General features: G+C 47.8%; 1 protein-coding gene across 2 annotated transcripts in view; it reads left to right on the forward strand.

Annotated features, from left to right (window-relative positions):
• Nucleotides 1-26832, forward strand: part of LOC139226653 (dynein axonemal heavy chain 9-like) — a 285314-nt gene that overhangs the window by 147699 nt on the left and 110783 nt on the right. For both annotated transcript variants that reach the window (XM_070857558.1, XM_070857559.1), the window contains exons 13-14: nt 10436-10629; nt 11804-11952. In XM_070857558.1, coding sequence (XP_070713659.1) covers nt 10436-10629; nt 11804-11952 — 343 coding nt within the window. The remainder of the gene's footprint in view (nt 1-10435; nt 10630-11803; nt 11953-26832) is intronic.

A 26832-nucleotide genomic window follows, 5' to 3' on the forward strand; every position in this document is an offset into this window, starting at 1 on the left:
CATCAAGATCCCATAAACAGCAATGAGATAATTACCAGATCATTCATTTCTGGTGAAGTTAGTTAAAGGATAATTATTGGCCAGGACACCGGGAATAACTCCCCTGCTTTTCTTTGAAATAATGCCATGGGATCTTTTAGAATAACCTGAGAGGGCGCACGGGGCCTCGGTTCAACAGGCTGGCACCTCTGACAGTGCAGAGCTCCCTCAGCACTGCACTGAACAATCGGCCTGGATCAAGTCTCTGGAGTGGGACTTGAACCCACAACCTTCTGACTTAGGTGAGAATGCTACCCACTGAGCCATGGCTGACACTTTAACCTCACTCTGGCAGTGTTACAGGGAGATGTCAAAATAAAAGGAGTGATAAAATAAGAAATTAGAGGTATGGACATGCCTTTAAAATTATTTTGATTGTGACTTTATTGTGAATAATTTGAGTTGTGTTAATGGTTTGATCATTGCCAATAATTTACACTGGAGTTGTCATATTACCAGTAAGAAGTGTTGCAAAAAGGTTTAGAATTTGTACAGTCTTTTCTGAAAAGCAATTACAAAATATGACACAGCATTTTCCTAATCATATTTCTCTGAGCTTCACCACTGCTCTTGAATCACTTGTCCAATGGATGCACTAGGCTCCTCCGCTTTACAAATTGGCAGTCATTTTAATCAATAAAACCAACTAAATGATAGCCACAGTGTTATTGCTGCTCGTTTCTGAGGGCACCAGACTTCGTCAACCATGGCATGACTTATTAAGAGCAGAGAGATGGAGCCTTTCAATTCGACAGGATCATAGGCTCCCCCGTGGTGCTGGGGATTATTGACAGCACCCTTGTGACTCTGACGTCACCAACGTGTAACCCACTGCCATTCGTCAACAGGAGGGGTATCCACTTGCTGGATGCGTAAATTATCTGTGATAATCAGCAATGGGTACTGTTTGTCAACACATAGCACACGAGAAGCTATCACGGTGCTTTCCACCTGAGGCATTCAACCATCAAACAGCTGTTGAGGGACACACCTGGCGAGGAGCCTGTTGCACCAGAAGATCCTGAGCTGTCGGCCTCAGTGCCCATGGACGATGCGCGCTTAGACATGTCACTGCTTGAAGCTGCCATTACTGTTGGAGAGTATCTGACTACAGAGGCCTTTGGCATCTGATCGCCTCCCCTACAGGACACAGCTTGTCTACCTTCTCCCCCAACGATCCCTCTTCTGGGTCCCTTGGGCTATGTGTCTCACTCGGTGGGCTTTCCTGACTATGGCTAACTAGCTCCTCCCTCCCTGGCACCAATCTCTGTGCTGGTGCCCGGAACAGGTGAGCCGAGTGACTGAGATGTTTGAGGGGTTTGGGGTTCTCGAGGTTGGCACACTCTCCGAGGAAGACCGAAAGATAGGCCGCTGGTCTTCTGTTTCCGCCTCATCATCCCATTCATCAGGGCCCAGGCTGTCTTTCTCCTTCATCAAGCTGTTCCCCCTCCAGCTGCAATGCTGGATCTCAGAATGGTTAACATGTCTCCTTTGGGATGCAGTATATATCACAGCTGGGTCTGTGTAATGATGCAGAGAGCTGCTATAAAGAGATGCAGGGCTTAGCGACTTAGCTCGTGGTGAGCCAGTGCAATGTCACAGCCCAATGACTGCATGGCCTTGTCCTCAAGGGGGCAGGAGGGGGGAGGAATCACAGTTTTCAAAAAGATTATCCCCTTCTGGTTGTCTGGCAGGCATTGTGCACCACTTGTGCTGCAACAAGAAAGGAGAATGTAAGAGATGCAAGCAAGGGTGAGCCAGCGGGAAAGGGAGAGCATGGTCAGTGACTTACTTTTCCACCTCTGGTCAAGTCATTGAACCTCTTTCTGCACTGGTCTGTGCTCCTGGGAGTAAGACAGTTGATACTCTGTGCCAATGCCACCTCCCTCAATGTGTCGTGATTTGTGATCCTGAGCAGCTTGGCCATTCTGCTACCCAGAAGTCAGTTTTCCTCACTTCAGTCTTCTCCAGGATGGCTTACAAATCTTCATCAGCGAAGTTGTAGTTCCTGCTCCTGGCTGCCTTGTGTTTTTTATTGCCGCACAGACACAGACGGCACTGGGGTGGTCAAGTCTCTCTGAAAAGATCAATCAAAATGCTGTTGAGACACTGAAAATACACAGTGTATAGAAACAATTTTTGAAAATGAAAGCGAGAAGCAGGATCTGACACTTTCCTCTCACGGCCAAGTCTGCTGTGGAAGAATGGTGTATCCACGGTGATCTGTAGTACTACGCACAGATTTGCTCAGGTCCCTTTTGGTTATGCTAAAGTTCCATGCAAGTATTCACATTGCAGCATAAGCAAATGAGCTGTGCAGGAAATTGGCATGTAGCTTCCTGTCAGAGTGATTGGCGAGTACAACGGTGTAAATACCAGCACATTTATGGCAAAAATGAGGTTGAGAAAATTCTGGGCCTAGGTTGCTTGGGACTCCCTGAGTGTTCAGTGCAGCATTTATCCATCGGAAAGCAGCAGAGCATTCAGCCTCACAACACTAATCTTTACTCATCAAATCCCACTGTGCTGGCAAAATTTACCATTTTCCTTGGACTCAAATTTAAAGCAGTCCCATGTGTTGACTGCAAATTCTAACCAGCTTAGTGAATATAGTGGTTGGCAACCTGTTGTCTATCCATGCACTTTATAAAAAACGCCCATGTTCTCAAATATAAAGAGCCTTTAAGGATGTTGGGAAATACGAGAACTGTATTTTGTGTGAGCTGTGAGCTTTTTTCTCCATTAGTGACTGGCTCTCAGTACCACCACTCATGTGCCTTTTGATACTTGCCCAACAGAAACAGATTGGTGTTACCATTTTACTTGAGGTTGAGGTAGACAATGGCAATTGGCACCAGTCTCTAATATGCAGAAGAGTGGGGTAATGAAGTTAAATTGAAGCAGGTTTAAGCGCATTAAACAGTAACTGCTGATTTGTCCCAATCATCATCATCATAGGCAGTCCCTCGGAATCGAGGAAGACTTGCTTCCACTCATGAAGTGAGTCCTTTGGTGGCTGAACAGTCCAATACGAGAGCCACAGACTCTGTCACAGGTGGGACAGATAGTCATTGAGGGAAGGGGAGGGTGGGACTGGTTTGCCGCATGCTGTTTCTTCTGCTTGCTCGACGATACTTGATTACTGCATGCTCTTGGCATTGAGACTCGAGGTGCTCAGCGCCCTCTCGGATACACTTCCTCCACTTAGGGCGGTCTTGGGCCAGGGGCTCCCAGGTGTCAGTGGGGATGTTGCACTTTATCAGGGAGGCTTTGAGGGTGTCCTTGTAGCATTTCCGCTGCCCACCTTTGGCTCATTTTCCGTGAAGGAGCTCCGAATAGAGCACTTGTTTGGGAGTCTCGTGTCTGGCATGCGGACTATGTGGCCTGCCCAGCGGAGCTGATCAAGTGTGGTCAATGCTTCAATGCTGGGGATGTTAGCCTGAGTGAGGATGCTGATGTTGGTGCGCCTGTCCTTCCAGGGGATTTGTAGAATCTTGCGGAGACATCATTGGTGATATTTCTCCAGCAATTTGAGGTGCCTACTGTACATGGTCCATGTCTCTGAGCCATACAGGTGGGCAGATATTACTACAGCCCTGTAGACCATGAGCTTGGTGGCAGTTTTGAGGGCCTGGTCTTCAAAAACTCTTTTCCTCAGTCGGCCGAAGGCTGCATTGGCGCACTGGAGGCAGTGTTGGATCTCGTCGTCAATGCCTGCTCTTGTTGATAGGAGGTCCCGAGATATGGGAAATGGTCCACGGTGTCCAGGGCTGTGCCGTGAATCTTGATGATTGGGGGGCAGTGCTGTGCGGTGAGGACAGGCTGGTGGAGGACCTTTGTCTTTGGATGTTTAGCATAAGGCCCATGCTTTCGTACGCCTCAGTAAATACGTCGACTATGTCCTTGAGTGCAGCCTCTGTATGTGCGCAGACGCAAGCATCGTCTGCGTACTGTTGCTCGACGACAGAGGTTGGGGTGGTCTTGGATCTGGCCTGGAGACGCGCAGGTTGAACAGATTCCCACTGGTTCTACAGTTTAGTTCCACTCCAGCGGGGAGCTTGTTGATTATGAGGTGGAGCATGGCGGCAAGAAAGATTGAGAAGAGGGTTGGGACGATGACGCAGCCCTGTTTGACCCCGGTCCTGTCGTGGATTGGGTCTGTGATGGATCCATTAGTAAGGATCACGGCCTGCAGGTCGTCGTGGAGCAGGCGGAGGATGGTGACAAACTTTTGGGGGCATCCGAAATGGAGGAGGACGCTCCATAGACCCTCGTGGTTGACAGTGTCAAAGGCCTTTTTAAGGTCGAAGAAGGCCATGTATAAGGGCTGCCACTGTTCTCTGCATTTTTCCTGTAGCTGTCGTGCTGTAAAGTTCATGTCCATTGTGCCCCGTAGGGGATGAAATCCGCACTGTGACTCTGGGAGGAGCTCCTCGGCCACGTGAAGAATTCGGTTGAGGAGGACTCTAGCGACGACTTTCCCAGTGGCTGATAGCCTCTGCAGTTGCCGCAGACAGACTTGTCCCCTTTTTTAAAGATGGTCATGATTACTGCATCTCTGAGATCTCCCGGCATGCTCTCCTCCCTCCAGATGAGAGAGATTAGGTCATGTATTCGTGCCAGCAGTGCCTCTCCGCCATACTTCAATGCCTCAGCAGGGATTCCGTCTGCACCCGTAGCCTTGTTTTTAAGCTGTCTTATAGCTTTTTCTACCTCGTGCAGTGTTGGGGTCTCACTGAGGTGGTGGCGGGTAGCATGCTGCAGGATGGAGTCGTGAACACTTGAGTCAAAGGCAGAGTCTTGATTGAGGACATCTTCGAAGTGCTCCTTCCAGCCGGCCCTGACTGCCTCAGTGTCGTTGATGAGTGTTTGGCCCATAGGTGGCCTTAACTGCGACAAAGAATCCTCGCACATCATGGTTGTCGGCCAGCTGCTGTATCTCCTGTGCTTTCTTCATGCACCACCTGTTCTTTAAGTCCTGGGTTTTTTGTTGGACCTTGGCCTTGATCCGTCTGTAATGCTACTTTGCTGCTCCCGCATTGGGTTGTTGTTTAAGGCTCAGAAATTTCCTGTGCTTGCGATCTATTAGCTCTTGGATCTCCTGATCATTCTCATCAAACCAGTCCTGGTGTTTCCCAGTTGAGTGACCAAGCGTCTCTTTGCAGGCACTGGTTAAGGTGTGCCTGGAGGGCAGACCAAGCGCTGTGGGCATTCTGCGTCTCGGGGTTGTCAAGGCATGCTAGGTTAGCTGTGAGGCACTGGCTGTATAGGGCTCTCTTAGCTGGGTCCTTAAGTCCTCCGGATTTACTTTTTTGCGGCACTGCTTCTGCTGCCCCCTCCGCTTTGGGGCTATGTTGATGTCGATGATGGATCGGATTAGGCGGTGGTCCGTCCAACAGTCGTCAGCTCCTGTCATGGCGTGGGTGATGCGCACATCCTTGCGATCCCTGGCTCGGACGATGACATAATCGAGCAGGTGCTAGTGCTTGGAGCGAGGGTGCTGCCACGATGCCTTGTATTTGTCCCTCTGGCGGAACAAGGTGTTCTTGCCTGGTCTCCAGTCGTCTTGGACCCCCTTGCCACTGGACCAAGACCTTGCACAGCTAAGCCCGTATGGTAACCGGTGTGCTACGACCACCCCACGTTAAAAGAACTCATGAACAGGCATCTTCCACTCCGTTAACATGAAGTTCGGGACCGGGAACGTCAGGACCCTCATGGACAACCCCAACAGCAACAGGCTGGAACACCACACCATCATAGTTGCCCGGGAACTTAGATGCTTTCATATCGACATCGCCGCCCTAAGTGAAACCCGAAGGCCAGCTCAAGGAACAAGGTGGAGGTTACACCTTCTTCGGGAAAGGGAAATCAGAAGAAGAACGCCGCCTCCATGGAGTCAGCTTCGCCATCAAAATTGAGCTGGTTGCCCGCCTCAAAGACTCCCCCTGCGGGGCTAACGAACGCCTCATGACTCTTCGACTCACCCTATCCCGGAACCAGTGCGCCACAGTCATCAGTGTGTACGCCCCGACACTCGATGCAACTGACGAGGCCAAAGTGGGTTTTTACACCAACCTCGAAAAATCTCTGCTCTGCTTCCTCGCGGGCGACAAACTGATCCTCCTCAGTGACTTCAACGCCATGGTCGGCAAGGACACAGACTTCTGGGGAGGCATGATTGGCAGAAAGGAGGTAGGGAAAGCCAACTCCAGTGGTACCCTACTCCTGACAAAATGTCCCAATACCTATCCAGAACAAACACTTTTCACTGGGTAGGATGATATGAGCTATAATTGCAGACCTGATTCGTGCTGATGGTATATTCAGCTTATTGTACCACCCAGTACAAAGGCCCATCAGAAGCACAGATTATTCTTTCTGTGTAATAGGGCTTTGAACCCACTGTTCAGCTGATTGATTTTGAAGCGGACCTTGCAGACATACCATTAAAAGTAGTTGAGCGATCACAGGCCAGGTAGATTTTTGATTTCATGGAATGGTTCCTTGTAGTTACCTCTACATTCCAAAATAGGGCAAATCTACAAGTGGTGTACACTTTTTAATCGATCTTCTGTTGATGGAGAGCAAGGAAAGCAATAGCACTGACTCCCAGCTTAGTCAGTATCTTATTGCTTGGCAGGTTGTGAAAGGTCGACCAGAAACAAGTGTGTCAAGGGTGTAACGTATTTGCTTCATGGGTTCTTTGTTTAAGAATTCATAGCAACACATTGCTATTAAGAACTAATTGGTTTATTGACAAAGATTTAACAATCACACCACCACATTACCTGTTCATCCACCAGGCTCACAACCACCTGCCTCATCGTGGATCCCCTGAACCCAACTGGCTGGGGTTTTATTGAGTCCTGTGAACATCACGTGACTGGCTAAGCCACTCCCAACTCAACAGCTCTACAAACCTGTGAGCATGTAGTACAAAGGGGCGCAGAGGAAGTAGATGTCCCTGTCGTTATTATGCTACCACTGCAGCTGATATCGATCTATAGCCAACCCAGCCCGATCACTGCAGGTGGGCAAGTATTTGGGAGATTCAAAAGTTCTTAAAAATGAAAGTGAATTTTTTACTGAACAAAGTGGGACTCTGCCAAATATTTTTATTTCTGGTTTCTGAATGCCCATTCACGTTGAATGAAGTAAAGTTGAAATATTTGGGCTGCATTGCACCCATTACATTTCCATGTTTTAACTGTTAGTTGACGACCATTCTTGATTTTATAGTTAAGTGCAAGGTAGTCATTCTTCTAGTTGTTAATGTACATTGATTTTGCCAGATTTCCCTGAGGATTAGAATTAATGGGAACCGCATTCCTGCCATGCCAAGGTAAATCAACACAGGAACGCACAGTAACAAAAAGGATATATCAGCCATAGTCAATATTACATACACTGCTGATTTGATTAATTGGCTTTGAAACACTTAATTCAAAACACCATTTTCCATTTCACCACATAACTATAAGAAGCACTTTCATTTGCTTCTCCCTCATCCAATTGTGCCTTTCTCATTATACTTGATTTCCCCGTCGAGTCATGTTATCCTTTCCAGTGGCATTGGATGCCCTTGTGAAGTACAGCAGTGTTATTTTGTCCGTCTTTAACATGTAAACAGTGATGTACACCAAATAACAAAGCATTTCACTTTGTAGCGGATCTAGAATCTTAGATTTTTTTCAAAGTTAGATCGATTCCTACTCATCATAATTTGTTCGTTCCAGCTTGATGATCTAGATAATCCTTGGGCTGAAAGGCTTAGTGGACTTTGCAGTTGTTAGACAGGACAGATGTGTGTCTTTCCAGTTGTGCAGGAAAACAATAGAGCAGCAAACATCACTAAAATAGATTTTCTGGTCTGCTGTTTGTGGGAGCTTGCTGTGCCAAATTGGCTACCACGTTTTCCACATTACAACAGTGACTACACTTCAAAAAGTACTTCAGTGGCTGTGATGCTCTTTGGAACATCCTGAGGTCATGAAAGCTGCTTTATAAATGCAAGTCTTTCTTTTTTTCTTTCAAAGTATGTAAACAGTTTAAATTATTAATTTTAGATTTTAGTGTTTCAGGAATAAATCTATTATTGTGCAAATTATCAAAAACCAACAGAGTTTTTTGCATTCATACCCAGCTTAAACTCCCTGAGTTGGTTAATGGGCAAAATCCACAGCTCTTTCATTTCTTCAACTTTGCCAGCTGTATTATGCTAAATTAAAATTGTCATCTTTATAGCACTTCCAAGGAAGGGCGCAGAAAGGGAGTGGGACGATTTTTCTGGCATCACTTTGCGCAGGCTCTCAAAGTTCACTACACCTGTCCAGGCCAAGCAGAGTCCAGATTTGGTGGCCCCCTCTATTAACATGGCCTGGTGGTACCTTCGGTGCAGGCTCACCTCCTGGTACGGTCATGCGCTGGAAAACAGGGATGGAAAGGGGTGAGCAGCCGCAGGCTTGATAGACTTTCAGCTGTGTTCCTAGCCAATGGCTTTGGAGCCTTACACCTGCCCATCTCACATCACCCAATATGAGGGTGCATGGCTCTCCGCTAGTTTCTTGGGGCGCTCCCTGTCATGAACTCCAATGGCGGGAATCTGGGACCATAATAAAGCTCATAATAAAGGGTAAAACTGAGTACTGTGCACAATGAGCAAGTGTGGCTTTAGCTCTTTTAATGAGATTCTAGAGTGTCAGTACCTTGTGGGTGGCCTGTTTATATACTGTGCTCCCTTGGGACTCCAACAGATGGGCCCTCTGGTGGTCAGGTGTCATGCAGGTTATAAAGGATTAAATACATAACAATCCCCTTCCCGCCTTATTAGCATTGCCTTGTGGCGACTGTGCCTATTGCAGGTGCAGAGGAAGCCCTGGAAATCCCTCAGCAATGCAACCTCTGCTCCCTTTTTCTTGACTTTTGTGCGTGAGAAATAGACATTTCGTAGGGGACAAAGTTCAGGAAAATCATCATCAATGCACTATGAAGTGGAGGTTCTGTATCATGCGTAGGAAGGGGAGACCACGTGTGCTTTTAACCAGATATACAATCAAAGTGTCTCATGAGATATTCTGGCGCTGGTTCACTGGATGGTGAGCTTACCTTTTCTTATAACCATTGAAAAAAAAATTTTCTCTACACAGATGTGCTGGTGGGATAACAATGGCCGACAGTTAAACACGTAAGCCAACATACATGTGACATGTTTCAGCAGCAGTCAAACTACACATTTATTGTGGCTTCCCACCTTATTCAGTGATCTGTAGTCCACCTCTGGCATTTCATGTAGTGCCAGCTTCCTTTCTTGCCGAGGAGTTGATGTTTTTCTTATGTGGAGATGAATAGATAACCAACAAAACGATGAAATCAAATAAAGCAAGGAGTAGCCCTGCTCTGTAGCTCAGCTGTGAATAGTTGAGCCCTAGAACAAGAACATAAGAAATAGGAGCAGGAGTAGGCCATTTTACCACTCGAGCCTGCTCCGCCATTCAATAAGATGATGGCTGATCTGATCTTGGCCTCAACTCCACTTCCCTGCCCGCTCCCTATAAGCCTTGACCCAGGTTTGATCCCTAGTATGTTCTGCATGAGTTGATCTGGGTAGCACTCGTGGTGCAAGAGTTGGCCTCAATGATGCCCCATTGGAGAAGAGCAGATCAGAACGGGTTGCTACTCCTAATTGCTATGCAGTGGTCCTTGTCGTGATAGTGCTTGTGTGTGGGCATCCAGCGAGGTCAGGAATGCTCTTATGGTTAAATGAACTGCTGTGAATTACTAATTAGGTTCAAACATGAAGAATGACTACTTAGTCAAGGTACTGAGGACAATTAGCAGCCATGGAGCTAAGAGTTGTGATGTTATTAGAAGCGAAGCGGAGAGGGAACAACATCGGCAGAAAAAAGGATTTTAAAAAAGCAATAAAATAGACCTTTTATTATCCTACAGCATTTGACTGACTTTCCAACACACACCATGCACTGAGAAGTTGAGCACATAGTAGTATTCATTATACACATTGCCATCAGCTTCATTTATTTGCATATGAATAGTATCTTATTCTCTGTGTGCAGAGATTCTTTCCAAGCAGTGTCTCACTGATGGGTAAACATAATGCAGGTATCACGCCAGAAATGCCAAAATAATTGCTCAATGCAGTGATGCTGGATGTCGTTTTGTCCATGTGAAAGTAAGTAATACACTTATAGATTGTAGGCAGGAGGAAGACTGAGGGATATGAGTTCCGCAGTTCCGGGGAGAACCAGTGAGTTGATTTCAACATCGGTTGAGGGTGCAGTGAGGTGCAATAGTGTGTAGGATGGCAAATTCAGAGCTTGGGATGAAGAAGGTTGTGAGAAACTTTAACAAAATCTGTTGTCCCTCTTGATGTTAGGCACTGGTATTGATGGAGGAGTTTCGAAACCTTGACCGTGATATTGAAGGCTCTGCCAAACGATGGAAGAAATTTGTGGAGTCTGAATGCCCAGAGAAAGAGAAGTTTCCACAAGAATGGAAGAGCAAGACAACATTGCAGCAGCTGTGTATGATGAGGGCATTGCGTCCTGACAGAATGACCTACGCCATACGGTAAGAACAAGGGTGGGAAAGGTCCTTCCATTTTTGGTATTTTTCTAAATACTCGCTAATGGCTCATGGTGCTGAAAACTCTATCATCTTCATTCTTTACCAACTTGTTATTATACTGCTTATCATAAAATTCTGAAATAGCAAACACTTTCCTCTTCAATTCGATGTAATTGATCCAGTTTGATCCTACATGAAAAATTTGCAGGGCTATGGGGAAAGGGCAGGGGAGTGGGACTCGCTGAGAGTCAGCACAGGCTCGATGGGCCGAATGGCCTTCGTCTGTGCTGTATCCATTCTATGATTACATTTAACGCGTAGTCTAATTTTATCTTCATGAACGAGACAATGGCCTCGATAATAACAGGGAGGCGGGGCGATTTTAGTGGCCAGGAAACCCAGACGTGCGAGTTTCCTGGAGGTCCTGCCGAAAAATTTTCCTGGAATGTAATTGCCTGGTGCATGCATTGGTGCTCACCACTATTTCTGGCTGAAGGTTGTCACATTAAAACATTTGCAGGGCTAGGGGCAATGGTAACCAGAGATAATTGTCACTTTTTGCATACTTTTTCCATGAACCAGTGAGAGAACAGTGGCAGATGGTGGATCCCAAACCTCCACCTTTGAGGAGGAAGCTCTCCAAATACCGGTGAAGTCTGCCATAGAGAGTGTCTGGGATGAGGAAGTAGGAAGCCAGGTGCAAGTTACAAGTTTGAGATGGCATTCTGCTTCTCATCCTACTGTGCCTCGTTACTGCCGGCAAAATCGATCATGAAAAACTCATGTACACATGACGGTTAATGCGGTGGCCAGATGAGGTAGTCAAGAGAAGGTGTGCTGTATCATGACTGTCCTTCAGCCAGCAACCGGTTACCCTGTGCATCCTCTTCAAGCTGTTATTGTTCCTCTTTATGACCCCTTTGTTATCCACGAGGGGTGGCCTCCAAGTTGTGCAGCATTCAGCATACGATCCTTGAGACCTCAGCCAGATGGTATTGCAGCACCCCTTCAAATTGATCCAGGCACCTGAAATGTCCTTTCAACATAGTTCCCCTTCACACTGATGGATCAATAGCTTTAATTGATGGAAGTTTGCCAAATGTATTTGAATGCCGGCAAATAACGCAATCAATATATATTGTGATGTAGTAATACAAACCTGTCTTTTTTCTCTCAGAGATTTTGTTGAAGAAAAATTGGGCAGCAAATACGTTGTGGGGCGGTCACTGGATTTTTCGACATCCTTTGAAGAGTCTGGGCCTGCCATACCAATGTTTTTTATCCTTTCCCCCGGTGTCGATCCACTCAAGGATGTAGAACGACATGGTAATATTTCACAGGCTTTTATTGCCAATTCCTAAAGAGATAAAATTCAGATAAAGCTAAAATGAAGCAAGTGTTCATTATTGGCAAAAATAACATTGAGGTTGCATCAGTAATATTTAACAATGAAATTTAATGTCGAAGTTAAAGGATCAAGGGGGAGAAATTCCCCTGTTGTGCACCTCCCATTGGTGCCTCCAGGGTGGCGCGAATGGGGCGCAAACCTGTTTTCGCCCATGGGGGCAGGGGGCACTACCGGCTCCCGTGAATTTGCGTGGGAGTTAGCGGAAGCACGAACACGGTAGCGCTGCACCCCGCAGGTAGCGCCCCAGGCTGGCGCGCAACCAGCGATGACGTCATCACCATGCGCGGCGATCCCATTTCTCCTGCGGCGACCACTTTCCACCCCACGGCGGAAATTGAACAGTGCCCCGTGAGGCTTCCACGAGCGGTATGAATGCCAGCCTCGCGGGGCACGAACCTGGCCGATCTCCGCTCCCAGGGCGAAAGTTAGAAGGGAGGTACGCTGTGTCATTTTGCCTGACTGACCGGTCGACCTGTCTTGGTGCTCCGTGGCGTGGTCCAGGCCACCATTGTGCACGGCACCATGCCGCTCTGGTGGCCCAGTGGAGGCCATTAGATGCCCTGCAGGGGGCGCGGCTGTCCTCCCCTTTACGGAAGGGGCGTAGCATTGAATCGCGTGAATGCTACACAGAGAAGCCGCGTAGCGCTGCCGATTCCGCCCGAATAGTGCCCCGGGCACCACCCCAACAGGAAGTGGCACGCATGACATTGTGCTCCACTTTCTGTGAGGGTGACAGTCCCAAATTCGCGGCCGGGGCGGCATTCCACACTGGGCGCAGGAAGTCCCTTCTCAACTGGGTTGCCGACCCCAAACAGGCCGCTGAGGAAGTTCTCCCCCTAAGTGTATAAACTGAAGATAACGCACCATCTTTCCAGCTTGTAGTCAGTAAGTGACAAATTGGACACATCTGAAAATATTACAAACTGCACTTTATCACTTTTATATTGCATATAGGAGGGCCAGGTATTTTGTCAAATCACATCCTGCTTATGTGTTGGTTATAACTTACAAGGGACCAATCCACAAATCAGGTGTAAATTTTACTTTGGCCTTGGCAAAGAACATCTTTCACTGATGTTGTGTCAAATGCTGTCAAAATAACCCATGCAGGTCTGCAGCAGTCGTGGAGTATCAATGAAATATAATGGAGGCTTGTAAAAAAAGGAATGGCAATAATCATGGGAGATTTTAACTTTCATATTGATTGGACAAAGCAAACCGGCCAGGGTAGCCTTGAGGAAGAGTTCATAGAGTGTATCCGGGATAGTTTCCTTGAACAGTACGTTGTGGAACCAACCAGGGAGCAGACTATCATAGATCTGGTACTGTGCAATGAGACAGGATTATTAAACGATCTCCTAGTAAAGAATACTCCAGGAATGAGTTATCACAACATGGTTGAATTTCAAATTCAGTTCGAAAGTGAGAAAGTTGGATCTGAAACCAGTGTCCTAAGCTTAAATAAAGGAGACGACAAAGGTATGAAGGCAGTGTTGGCTAAAGTAGACTGGGAAAATAGATTAAAATGTGAGATGGTTGACAGTGGCAGACATTTAAGGAGATATTTCATAACTCTCAACAAAAATAGATCCCAATAAGAAGGAAAGGCTGTAAAAGAAGGGATAATAACCATCCGTGGCTAACTAAGGAAATAAGGGATGGTATCAAATTAAAAACAAGGGCGTACAATGTGGCCAAGACTAGTGGGAGGCCAGACGATTGGGAAACATTTAAAAGCCAGCAAAGAAAAACTAAAAAAAAATAAAGAGAGGGAAGATAGATTATGAAAGTAAACTAGCACAAAATATAAAAACAGATAGTAAGAGTTTCTACAGGTACAGAAAAAGGAAAAGCAGTAGTATTCGGTAAAATAATGGGATTAAAGATTAAAAATGGGACGTCCCCTGGACCTTGCATCCTAGGGTCCTAAAAGACGTGGCTGCAGAGATAGTGGATGTATTGGTTATAATCTACCAAAATTCCCAGGATTTTGGGGAGGTCCCAGCGGATTGGAAAACCGCAAATGTAACACCCCTATTTAAAAAAGGAGGTAGACAGAAAGCAGAAAATTATAGACCAGTTAGCCTAGCATCTGTCGTTGGGAAAATGCTGGAATCCATTATTAATGAATCAGTCTCAGGACATTTGGAAAAGCATAATTCAATCAAGCAGAATCAGCATGGTTTTATGAAAGGGAAATCATGTTTGACAAATTTGCTGGAGTTCTTTGAGGATGTAACGAGCAGAGTCGATAAGGGGGAACCAGTGGATGTGGTGTATTTGGATTTCTAGAAGGCATTTGATAAGATGCCACATAAAAGGTAATTGCACAAGATAAAAGCTCACGGGGTTGGGGGTAATATATTAGCATGGATAGAGGATTGGCTAACTAATAGAAAACAGAGAGTCAGGATAAATGGGTTATTTTCCGGTTGGCAAACAGTAACTAGTGGGGTGCCGCGGGGATCGGTGCTGGGTGGGAAAGCAAATTATGAGGAGGACACAAAATATCTACACAGGCTCAGTGAGTGGGCAAAAATTTTGCAGATGGAGTAAAATGTGGGAAAATGTGAGGTTATATATTTTGGCGGAAAAAATAGAAAAGCAAATTATAATTTAAATGAAGAAAAATTGCAAAATGCTGCATTTCAGAGGGACCTGGGGGTACTTGTGCATGAAACACAAAATGTTAATATGCAGGTACAACAATTAATCAGGAAGGCACATGGAATGTTGACCTTTATTGCAAGGGGGTGGAGTATAAAAGCAGAGAAGTCCTACTACAACTGTACAGGGTATTGGTGAGGCCGCACCTGGAGTACTGCGTGCAGTTTTGGTCTCCGTATTTAAGGAAGGATATACTTGAATTGGAGGCTGTTCAGGGAAGGTTTGAAGGAATAGGCCATGCAGGCATATTCCAAAAGCTCATAGAGACCAAGAACCTGACCTTAGAGGCAGCAGCACTGGTTGCACAGACATTCTTGGTAGGGGAAGAAGAAACGAGGTAGATTTACAATGCAGGTACGACAACTAACGAAATATCAGAAAAAGAAGTTCACAGCACTAAACAAGCTGCTACCCCCACACACAGACAAAACCGGGAGAACAGGCTCTCGACAGTAGGCAGAAGCCATCAAGGGCCACAGGAACGGCCGTTCACACCTCATCAACCCACAATGCCAGCAATCAACTACAAACTGAGAGAAGCTCAAGAGAGATCAGCCAGATGCAGCTCATTCTTTGGGAACACTTTGAACAATGGAACAGGTCTGTGCTGGAGGTGTGGGGGTGGGCAATCGTCAAGGGGATGTCGATTTCAGCAGGCTGTTTGCAGAAATTGTGAATATACAGGGCATTTGGCCCGCATGTGCAAAAAAACGGCAGCTCGGCTGGTATACAAATCAGATGGGTCGGAAAGCGGACCAGAAGATGGTGGGGACAGTACCTGGGACACCGATGTACAGCGGGTCAACACGATCAATGGTCGCTGCTCCTACAACAGGACGCCTCCTATAATGATGAGGATCCTACTCAACGGGATATCTGTCAACATGGAGCTGGATACGGGAGCGAGTCAATCTCTCATGGGCACTCAACAATTTGAACAACTGTGGCCGCAGAAAAGAGACAGACAAAAACTCACAAGGGTCGACACCAAACTAAGGACCTATACCAAAGAAATTGTACCAGTCCTCGGCAGCGCCATGTTCTCTTCCACACACAAAGGGACAGTGAACCGACTTCCTCTATGGATTGTCCCCGGAGACCCCCCAGCACTGCTGGGGAGAAGCTGGCTGGCAAAACTAAACTGGAAATGGGATGATGTCCATGCCATGTCATTAGAGGAACGGACCTCCTGCTCAACAGTTATAAAGCGATTTGAACATCTCTTTCAGCCATGTGTGGGCACTTTCAAAGGGGCCAAAGTCAAAATCTACATCACACAGGATGCTAGACCAGTCCATCACAAGGCCAGAGCTGTACCCTATGTGATGAGGGTAAAGATTGAACACAAACTAGACAGGCTTCTGCGGGAAGGCATTATATCACCTGTGGAATTTAGCGACTGGGCAAATCCCATCGTCCCAGTCATGAAGCCTGATGGATCCGTACGAATCTGTGGGGACTACAAAACTACCATAAACAGAGTCTCCCTACAGGACCAGTACCCGCTGCCCAGAGCGGAGGACTTATTTGCCACATTGGCTGGAGGTAAACTTTTCTCAAAATCAGACCTCACATCTGCGTATATGACGCAAGAATTGACCAAGGAATCCAAGCTACTCACCACCCTCAACACACATCGAGGCCTTTTCATCTACAATTGATGCCCATTCGGCATCCGGTCGGCAGCTGCCATATTCCAGCGCAACATGGAGAGTCTGCTCAAGTCCATCCCGGGGACGGTTGTATTTCAAGACGACATAATTATCACGGGCAGGGACACCGACTCCCATCTCCGCAATTTGGAGGAAGTGCTAAAGCGATTGGATCGGGTAGGCCTACGAGTCAAGAAATCTAAGTGCTTGTTTCTCACACCCGAGGTTGAATTTTTGGGCAGAAGGATTGCCGCTGATGGAATCTGCCCAACAGAGTCCAAAACAGAAGCAATTCGCCTGGCACCCAGGCCCCGGAATGTCTCAGAACTGCACGCCTTTCTCGGGCTACTCAATTACTTTGGGAACTTTATGCAGAACTTAAGCACGCTGCTGGAGCCTCTCCACGTGCTACTCAGGAAGGGGTGTGATTGCTTTTGGGGGAACGCCCAAGAACGCGCCTTCAATAAGGCACTCAACCTTCTGTGTTCCAACAGTGTTTTGACTTTCTTTGACCCAGGTAAAAAGCTAGTTCTCACATGCGATAAGTCAGCGTATGGGGTCGGGTGCGTTTTGCAACATGTCAATAGTGGGGGCAAATTACAACCCATAGCTTATGCCATCAGGTCACTTTCGCGGGTGGAGCGCGGGTATGGAATGGTAGAGAAGGAGGCACTCGCGTGCGTGTACGGTGTCAAAAAGATGCACCAATACCTTTTCGGGGCCAAGTTCGCGTTAGAAACCGACCACAAGCCCCTCACGTCCCTCCTATCCGAGAGCAAGGCAATAAACGCCAACGCCTCGGCGCGAATTCAACGGTGGGCACTCATGCTGGCGTCCTACGACTATACCATCAGGCACAGACCAGGCACAGACAACTGTGCAGACGTGCTCAGCAGGCTACCCCTGGCGACCACGGAAGTGTCTGACGAACAGGACTGTGAGATAGTCATGGCAATCAATGCCTTTGAGTCCACAGGTTCACCCATGACGGCTCGCCAAATCAGAGCCTGGATGGCCAGCAACCCCACGTTATCCTTAGTAAAAAGATGTGTCCTAACCGGTGACTGGGCAGAGGCTCACCGGTGACTGAGCTATCACTACATGCAGACTGCCTGTTGTGGGGCAGCCGAGTAGTCATGCCTCTGCAAGGCAGAGAGGCATTTGTCTGGGAGCTCCACCGCGAGCACCCGGGGATCGTTCTCATGAAGGCCATAGCCAGATCCCACATCTGGTGGCCTGGTATTGATGCGGACTTGGAGCTCTGCGTCCGAAGGTGCACCATTTGTGCCCAACTCAGCAATGCCCCCAGGGAGGCTCCATTGAGCCCCAGGCCCTGGCCTACCAAACCGTGGTCGCGGGTGCACGTAGACTATGTGGGCCCATTCATGGGCAAAATGTTTCTCGTAGTTGTAGATGCATTTTCAAAGTGGATCGTATGCACCATTTTAAACTCAAGCACAACCTTCACAACTGTGGACAGCCTCGCAACCATGTTTGCAATGCATGGAATCCCTGACACATTGGTCAGTGACAATGGTCCGTGCTTCATCAGTGCAAAATTCCAAGATTTTATAATTGATCACGGTATAAATCACGTCAAGACGGCACCGTTCAAGCCGGCCTCCAATGGCCAGGTGGAGAGAGCAGTGCAAATCATTAAACAAGGCATGCTTAAAATCCAAGGTCCCACGCTACAGGGTCGCCTGTCGCGACTGCTCCTCGCATTCAGATCTCGTCCGCACTCACTGACTGGGATCCCCCCCGCGCAACTGTTGATGAAAAGGACTTTAAAAACAAGGCTCTCATTAATCCTCCCAGACATGCACAAAATCGTTGAGGCAAAGCGCCGTAAGCTGACTGAGTACCACGACAGAAATTCGAGGGGGAGATGGAATGAGATCGGGGACAAAGTGTTTGTACTAAACTATGGCAGGGGTCCCAAATGGCTTGCAGGGACAGTAACGGGCAAGGAAGGAAACATGCTACTGGTAGTACAAATGGACAATGGCCAAACCTGCCGGAGACATGTAGACCAAGTCAAAAGTCCGATAACACTGCGGAACCAGAGGCAGACTACAATGTGAAACTCGCACCACACCTGGTGGACAGACAGAGGGAACAACCTGAGGAAAGGGCAATCCCAACAGACAGCCCAGGCAAGTCAACAACAATCACACCAATCGAAACAGACAGCCCAGGCGAGATACCAGCAACCAAACCCAAAGAAAAACAGACACCAAGGCAAACAACTGAACCACAACTCAGACGCTCCACGCGAGAGCGTAGACCACCTGAGAGACTGAACCTATAAAGACAATAAGACCTTGGGAGAGGGTGATGTCATGTATCTTACATTATTATATATAACTGTAACCTAACATGCTATACATGACTGTAATAAGATATGACCTATAACCACCAGCATACCTTACCACCAGGGGTGCACTTGCAAGAGACAGGTATATAAGGACAGGTCTCAGGCAAGTGCAGCATTCCAGAGCTGTGAAATAAAGGTGCAGGTCCAGAGTGACCTTGACCTCACTACATCCCTCGTGTGAATCTGTACTGAGGAGACAAGTCTTTACAATATCAGAATCAGGGGCCTCCCATTTAAAACTGAGATGAGGAGGAATTTCTTCTCTTGAGAGGGTTGTAAAGCTGTGGAATTCTCTGCCCCAGAGAGCTGTGGAGGCTGGGTCATTGAATATATTTAAGATGGAGATAGATGGAATTTTGAGCCATAAGTGAATAAAGGGGAGCAGGCAGGGAAGTGGAACTGAGTCCATGATCAGATCAGCCTTGATCTTATTGAATGGCGGAGCAGGCTCGAGGGGTCAAATGGGCAACTCCTGCTCCTATTTCTTATATTCTTTTTATGTTCTTATGTGGCTGGATCTGGGAGCCTAGTGCATTTTCCAAGTGGACGTGTAAACTGTTGATGGTGGATTGATCAGGGGCACTGTGCCCGAAATCCACTCCAATTTTGACACAACATTTTGGTTTGGCCGTAATTTATTTTGGAGGCAGCTGCCCAGTTGTTCGAACTGATGAGTTGTCAAGCTGCACTTTGTCTTCATAAAAGACACAAAAAAGACAGCTTAAAGTATGGAACACAACATTAATACTGCAGATGGGCCAGGGATAACCAGCCGTGGATAACCAAGGAAATAAAGGAGAGTATCAAATCAAAGACCAATGCGTATAAGGTGGCCAAGGTTAGTGGGAAACTAGAAGATTGAGAAAATTTTAAACAACAGCAAAGAATGACTAAAAAAGCAATAAAGAAAGGAAAGATAGATTACGAAGGTAAACTTGCGCAAAACATAAAAACAGATAGTAAAAGCTTTTACAGATATATAAAACGGAAAAGAGTGACTAAAGTAAATGTTGGTCCCTTGGAAGATGAGAAGGGGGATTTAATAATGGGAAATGTGGAAATGGCTGAGACCTTAAACAATTATTTTGCTTTGGTCTTCACAGTGGAAGACACAAAAACCATGCCAAAAATTGCTGGTCACAGGAATGTGGGAAGGGAGGACCTTGAGACAATCACTATCACTAGGGGGGTAGTGCTGGACAGGGTAATGGGACTGAAGGTAGACAAGTCCCCTGGTCCTGATGAAATGCAACCCAGGGTATTAAAAGAGATGGCGGAAGTTATAGCAGATGCATTCGTTATAATCTACCAAAAGTCTCTGGACTCTGGGGAGGTACCAGCAGATTGGAAAGCAGCTAATAGAAACATAGAAACATAGAAAATAGGTGCAGGAGCAGGCCATTCAGCCCTTCTAGCCTGCACCGCCATTCAATGAGTTCATGGCTGAACATGAAACTTCAGTACCCCCTTCCTGCTTTCTCGCCATAACCCTTGATCCCCCGAGTAGTAAGGACTTCATCTAACTCCCTTTTGAATATATTTAGTAAATTGGCCTCAACTACTTTCTGTGGTAGAGAATTCCACAGGTTCACCACTCTCTGGGTGAAGAAGTTTCTCCTCATCTCGGTCCTAAATGGCTTACCCCTTATCCTCAGACTGTGACCCCTGGTTCTGGACTTCCCCAACATTGGGAACATTCTTTCTGCATCTAACCTGTCTAATGTAATGCCTCTGTTTAAAAAAGGGGGCAGACAAAAGGCAGGTAACTATAGGCCGGTTAGTTTAACATCTGTAGTGGGGAAAATGCTTGAAACTATCATTAAGGAAGAAATAGCGGGACATCTAGATAGGAATAGTGCAATCAAGCAGACGCAGCATGGATTCATGAAGGGGAAATCATGTTTAACTAATTTACTGGAATTCTTTGAGGATATAACGAGCATGGTGGATAGAGGTGTACCGATGGATATGGTGTATTTAGATTTCCAAAAGGCATTCGATAAGGTGCCACACAAAAGGTTACTGCAGAAGATAGAGGTACGCGGAGTCAGAGGAAATGTATTAGCATGGATAGAGAATTGGCTGGTGAACAGAAAGCAGAGAGTTGGGATAAATGGGTCCTTTTCGTGTTGGAAATTGGTGGTTAGTGGTGTGCCACAGGGATCGGTGCTGGGACCACAACTGTTTACAATATACATAGATGACCTGGAAGAGGGGACAGAGTGTAGTGTAACAAAATTTGCAGATGACACAAAGATTAGTGGGAAAGCGGGTTGTGTAGAGGACACAGAGAGGCTGCAAAGAGATTTGGACAGGTTAAGCGAATGGGCTAAGGTTTGGCAGATGGAATACAATGTCGGAAAGTGTGAGGTCATCCACCTTGGGGAAAAAAAACAGTAAAAGGGAATATTATTTGAATGGGGAGAAATTCCAACATGCTGAGGTACAGAGGGACCTGGGGGTCCTTGTGCATGAAACTCTTTTGAGTTTACCTGAAAAAAAAACCAAACATTAACCCGTGCCACCCGCCTGGGTGACACAGCAGACATTTTCAAGGCCCCTTTTTTTTCCTTTTTTTTTCTTTTTTTTCGTTTTTTTTTTGGGCGCTAAAATTACATTTTTCCAAGTGCCCCCTATAAAAGGGGAGGGGGACAATAAAAGCACCGGCAATTAAAACAAATTAAACTTTAAAACGTAAAATCAAATTAAAATTTGGTTGCCGGGCGTGATGATGCACTCCAGTCCCTCCGGTGCCCACCTCTCGCGGAAGGCCGCGAGCGTACCGGTGGACACCGCGTGCTCCTTGTGCATGAAACTCTTTTGAGTTTACCTGCAAAACATAAAAACATTAAACGGTGCCACCCGACCTGGGTGACACTCCAGACATTTACAAGGCCCTTTTTTTCCCCCCCTTTTTTTTTGTTTTTTTTTGTGTTTTTCTTTTTTGGTTTTTTTTTTTGGGCACTAAATTCACAATTTTCCCCAGTGCCCCCTATAAAAGGGAAGGGGGACACTAAAAGCACCGGCAATTAAAACAAATTAAACTTAAAAAACGTAAAATCAAATTAAAATTTGGTTGCCGGGCGTGATGATGCACTCCAGTCCCTCCGGTGCCCACCTCTCGCGGAAGGCCGCGAGCGTACCGGTGGACACCGCGTGCTCCATCTCCAAGGACACCCTGGACCGGATGTAAGAGCGGAAGAGAGGCAGGCAGTCAGGTTGAACGACCCCCTCGACCGCCCGCTGCCTGGACCGGCTGATGGCACCCTTGGCCGTGCCCAGGAGCAGTCCTACGAGGAGGCCTTCGGACCTACCCGCTCCCCTCCGCACAGGGTGCCCAAAGATCAGGAGAGTGGGACTGAAGTGCAGCCAGAATTTCAGGAGCAGCCCCTTCAAATAGTGGAACAGGGGCTGCAACCTTGTGCATTCAATAAAAACATGGAACACGGACTCCTCCAGACCGCAGAAATTGCAGGCGGCCTGGGAGTCCGTGAACCGGCTTAAAAATTTGTTGCACGGCACTGCTCCGTGCACCACCCTCCAGGCCAAGTCCCCGATGAATAGTGGGAGGACCCCTGCGTAGAGTGCCCTCCATCGGGGACCCCCGCCTCCTCCGGACGGCAAGATGGTACGCCATGGCGTGTCCGGACGGCCGGCGAGGATGGCAAAGTTGAGGGTGTGCAGGAGCAGCCCGTACAGGAAACCCCTCCGCGCGGAACTGAAAGGCACGGAGGGGATTTCCCCGAGGCGGCTCAAGTTGTGAGGCGCCGGCCCCCGAGGGAGGTTCCGGGGTTTGGCGCCGATGAGGAATTCCGTCCGGACGGGGGTCAGTTCGGACGGGATCTCCCCACGTGCTTGAGCCTCCTCGATGCACCTAACGGAGTCAGGGCCCAGAGCTGTTTTTAGCGACTCGATGGCATCGGCCGCGTGGCGGACGTTGGCAGAATTTAGGCGCCGCGCCAGCGTGTCTGGCGCCATCCAGCCCGCTCCTCCGCCATCGAGCAGGTCCCTGACCCTGGTCACCTCACCAGCCACAGCCCTCTCTTCCGACCGCCACATAAAGCCTCGGCCGTGGAGGTACGGATTCCCGAGCAGCGGTTCCTGCAGGACGGCCGCCACTCCAGCCAGCGGAGAGCTGCGCTTGGTGGAGACTTTGTTCCAGACCCTGATGAGTTCCCTGTAAAAGACAGGCAGCTCCCGGAGGGCGGTCCTGGCACCCCCCAAGTTCACAAACACGAGCTGCGTGTCATAATTGAGGTCGAGCTGCTGGCGGAAGAAATACCTCGCCAGAGCGCACCACCTAGGAGGGGGCTCGACGTAAAGGTATCTCTGCAGGGTCTGAAGACGGAAAGTCGCGAGCTGGGCGCTGACGCACACCAACGACTGACCGCCCTCCTCAAGCGGGAGACTCAAGACCGCGGCAGAGACCCAGTGCTTCCTGTTGTTCCAGAAGAAGTCCACCAGCTTCTTCTGTATCTTGGCGACAAACGCAGGGGGAGGGGTCAAAGTGACCAGCCGGTACCACAGCATTGCGGCCACCAGCTGGTTTATGACTAGCGCTCGACCCCTGTAGGACAGCACTCGGAGCAGTCCTGTCCAGCGCCCTAGGCGAGCGGCGACCTTGGCCTCCAGCTCCTGCCAGTTCGCCGGCCAGGCTCCCTCGTCGGGGCTAAGGTAGACTCCCAGATAGAGGAGATGGGTCGTGCTCCAGGCAAAAGGCCTGAGCTCCTCCGGCAGGGAGTCCACCCGCCACTGACCCACCAGGAGTCCGGAACATTTCTCCCAGTTGATCCTGGCGGAGGACGCGGCCGAGTAAATCTCCTGGCACTCACGCATCCTCCGCAGGTCAGCGGGATCCTCTATCGCGAGGAGCACGTCATCGGCGTAAGCCGAGAGGACGACCTCCACGCCCGGCCCTTGCAGAGCCAGTCCCGTCAACCTCGTCCGCAAGAGGCGCAGGAAAGGCTCCACGCAAACGACGTATAACTGGCCGGACATGGGGCATCCTTGTGCATGAATCCCAAAAAGTTAGTTTGCAGGTGCAGCAGGTAATCAGGAAGGCGAATGGAATGTTGGCCTTCATTCCGAGAGGGTTGGAGTACAAAAGCAGGGAGGTCCTGCTGCAACTGTATAGGGTATTGGTGAGGCCGCACCTGGAGTACTGTGTGCAGTTTTGGTCACCTTACTTAAGGAAGGATATACTGGCTTTGGAGGGGGTACATAGACGATTCACTCAGCTGATTCCGGAGATGAGGGGGTTACCTTATGATGATAGATTGAGTAGACTGGGTCTTTACTCGTTGGAGTTCAGAAGGATGAGGGGTGATCTTATAGAAACATTTAAAATAATGAAAGGGATAGACAAGATAGAGGCAGAGAGGTTGTTTCCATGGTAGGGGAGACTTGAAACTAGCGGGCACAGCCTCAAAATACGGGGGAGCCAATTTAAAACCGAGTTGAGAGGGAATTTCTTCTCCCAGAGGGTTGTGAATCTGTGGAATTCTCTGCCCAAGGAAGCAGTTGAGGCTAGCTCATTGAATGTATTCAAGTCACAGATAGATAGATTTTTAACCAATAAGGGAATTAAGGGTTACGGGGAGCGGGCGGGTAAGTGGAGCTGAGTCCACGGCCAGATCAACCATGATCTTGTGGAATGGTGGAGCAGGCTCGAGGGGCTAGATGGCCTACTCCTGTTCCTAATTCTTATGTTCTTATGTTGTTATGTATTTTCACTTGTTGGGCTCAATTTTCCTCGGTTATCTGCGCTGTTTTTTGGGCAGCGCCGCTTTTTTTGGCGTATATTAAAATATTCAAGTTTCCCCAAAGTTTCTAAACCAGCGTAACTCAGTTAGTTACAATTTTTTTAGGTTAGGTTTTTTTTTGCGTCATAGGGGGTGTAACCGATGTCTGTGCCAGTTTTTCACATTTAAGCAAGTTTGGCCAACTTACATTTTTCCTTGGATGGCATATGTGAGCACTCCCAAAAAACATTCTAGGCACTTAAGAAAAAACAGCGCACATTAAAAAAAATCGATGCAGAAAGACACCATTGTTTTTATGCGATGTTTTGGAGGGAGTCAAGAAGACAAAGGATATGAATCATGGAGCTCAATTTTTTGAAACTCAAAATGGAGAAAATGGAAGTCCAATGCAATTCTTTCACTTTGATTTATTTCAAAGTGCCACTTCACCACCGAACGTCTCCTCACCGGGCTCAAGGGTTGGAGCGGCGGCCAGCAGAATCGCTCTCTCACCCGGACACAGGTGCTCGGGGCTCGGCTTTAAAAGAAGACTGGGTGGGTGGTTGAAGAAGAACTGAAGGGATAAGAAGAGCCAGTGGGGGCAGGCGGGTGTTTGTTTAGCTCCTGTGTCTGTGTGAGGGAGCAATTCTGCCAGCCGACCCTCAAGCCTGGCGAGGAGACGTTCAGTCAGTACTTTGAAAACAATCTAAAATTAAATAATTGCATTAGACTTTGTTGCCCAAATGTCCTCATTGAATGCCTAGTTTCTTGTTCTAAGCAAGCTTATTGCGCATGCGCAGACCAGGGTGTGATCCATACTAGGCCGTAGACCTTGTGGGTAGAGAGAGAGGAGAGAAGCTTTATCTCCTTTATCAACTGTTTTGAGCTTCTTGCAAAGTTACAATTTAATTATGGGCGCAATATTGACAATGCCATACCTCGTGCAAGCCTTCTGCATGATGGTGCTGCGGAGGAGACGATTGATTCAAAGTCATCACATGAGGAACCTCAGAGCATGTAGGATGATGGGCAGGAGGCCTTACTCACATCGAGTATATTGAGTCAGGCATTCATACCTGCACCTGAGTGATGCAGACTGTGTGAGAAGGCTACATTTTCGCAAAGAAGTTGTAACCGAGATCTGTGAATTAGTAAAAGCAGATCTCCAACCTGGATGCATCAGGAGGACTGCTTTGTCAGTTGAAGTGAAGGTTACAGCTGCACTTTCATTCTCTACATCTTGATCATTCCAGGCCACAACTGGGGATATGTGCACCATTTCTCAACATGCAACACATATCTGCATTTGGCAGGTGACAGCTGCACTATATGCCTGGAGGAATGACTAAATAAAGTTCCCCATGACCGTCCAGGCAATGCGTGAAAAGGCTGTGGGCTTCTCAAGGATTGCTGGCTTCCCAAATGTACAGAGCTGCATTGATTGTACCCACATCACCTTGCGAGCACCTTTGGAGGATTCCGAGATGTATGGGAACAGAAAAGGCTTCCACTCCGTTAATGTGCAGCTCATGTGTGACGATATGCATCGCATCATGTCAGTTGATGCGAGATACCCTGGGAGCACCCATGATGCGTTCATCCTACGCAAGAACGCTATATCTGCCATGTTTCAGCAGCAACCAGTACGGCAGAGCTGGCTGCTGGAAGACAAAGGGTACAGGCTCGCCACCTGGCTCATGACGCCCCTATGTATAACCCAGACGGAAGCTGACTGGGAATACAACATGTCGCACATAGCGAGGACCATTGTCACCTTGAAGCAGCATTACCGATGCCTGGACCACTCCGGAGGCTACTTGCAATACTCCCCTGAGATTGTCGGTCACTTCACTGTTGTGTACTGAATGCTGCATAACTTAGCGGTTGACAGTGTCAAAGGCCTCTGTAAGGTCGAAGAAGGCCATGTATAAGGGCTGACACTGTTCCCTGCATTTTTATTGCAGCTGTCGCGCTGCAAAAATCATGTCCGTTGTGCCCCGTAGGGGACGAAATCCGCACTGTGACTCTGGGAGGAGCTCCTCAGCCCCAGGGAGAAGATGGTTGAGGAGGACTCTCGCGATAACTTTCACAGTGGCTGATAGCAGGGAGATTCCTCTGATGTTGCCGCAGTCGGACTTGTCCCCTTTTTTAAAGATGGTCACGATCACTGTATCTCTGAGATCTCCCAGCATGCTCTCCTCCCTCCAGATGAGAGAGATGAGGACATGTATTCGTGCCAACAGCACCTCTCCACCATACTTTAGCGCCTCAGCAGGGATTCCATCCACTCCAGTAGCCTTGTTGTTCTTAAGCTGTCTTACGGTTTTTTCTACATCGTGCAGTGTTGGGATTTTACTGAGG

Source organism: Pristiophorus japonicus, chromosome 16 (genome assembly GCF_044704955.1).
Source record: "Pristiophorus japonicus isolate sPriJap1 chromosome 16, sPriJap1.hap1, whole genome shotgun sequence".
NCBI lineage: Eukaryota > Metazoa > Chordata > Chondrichthyes > Pristiophoridae > Pristiophorus > Pristiophorus japonicus.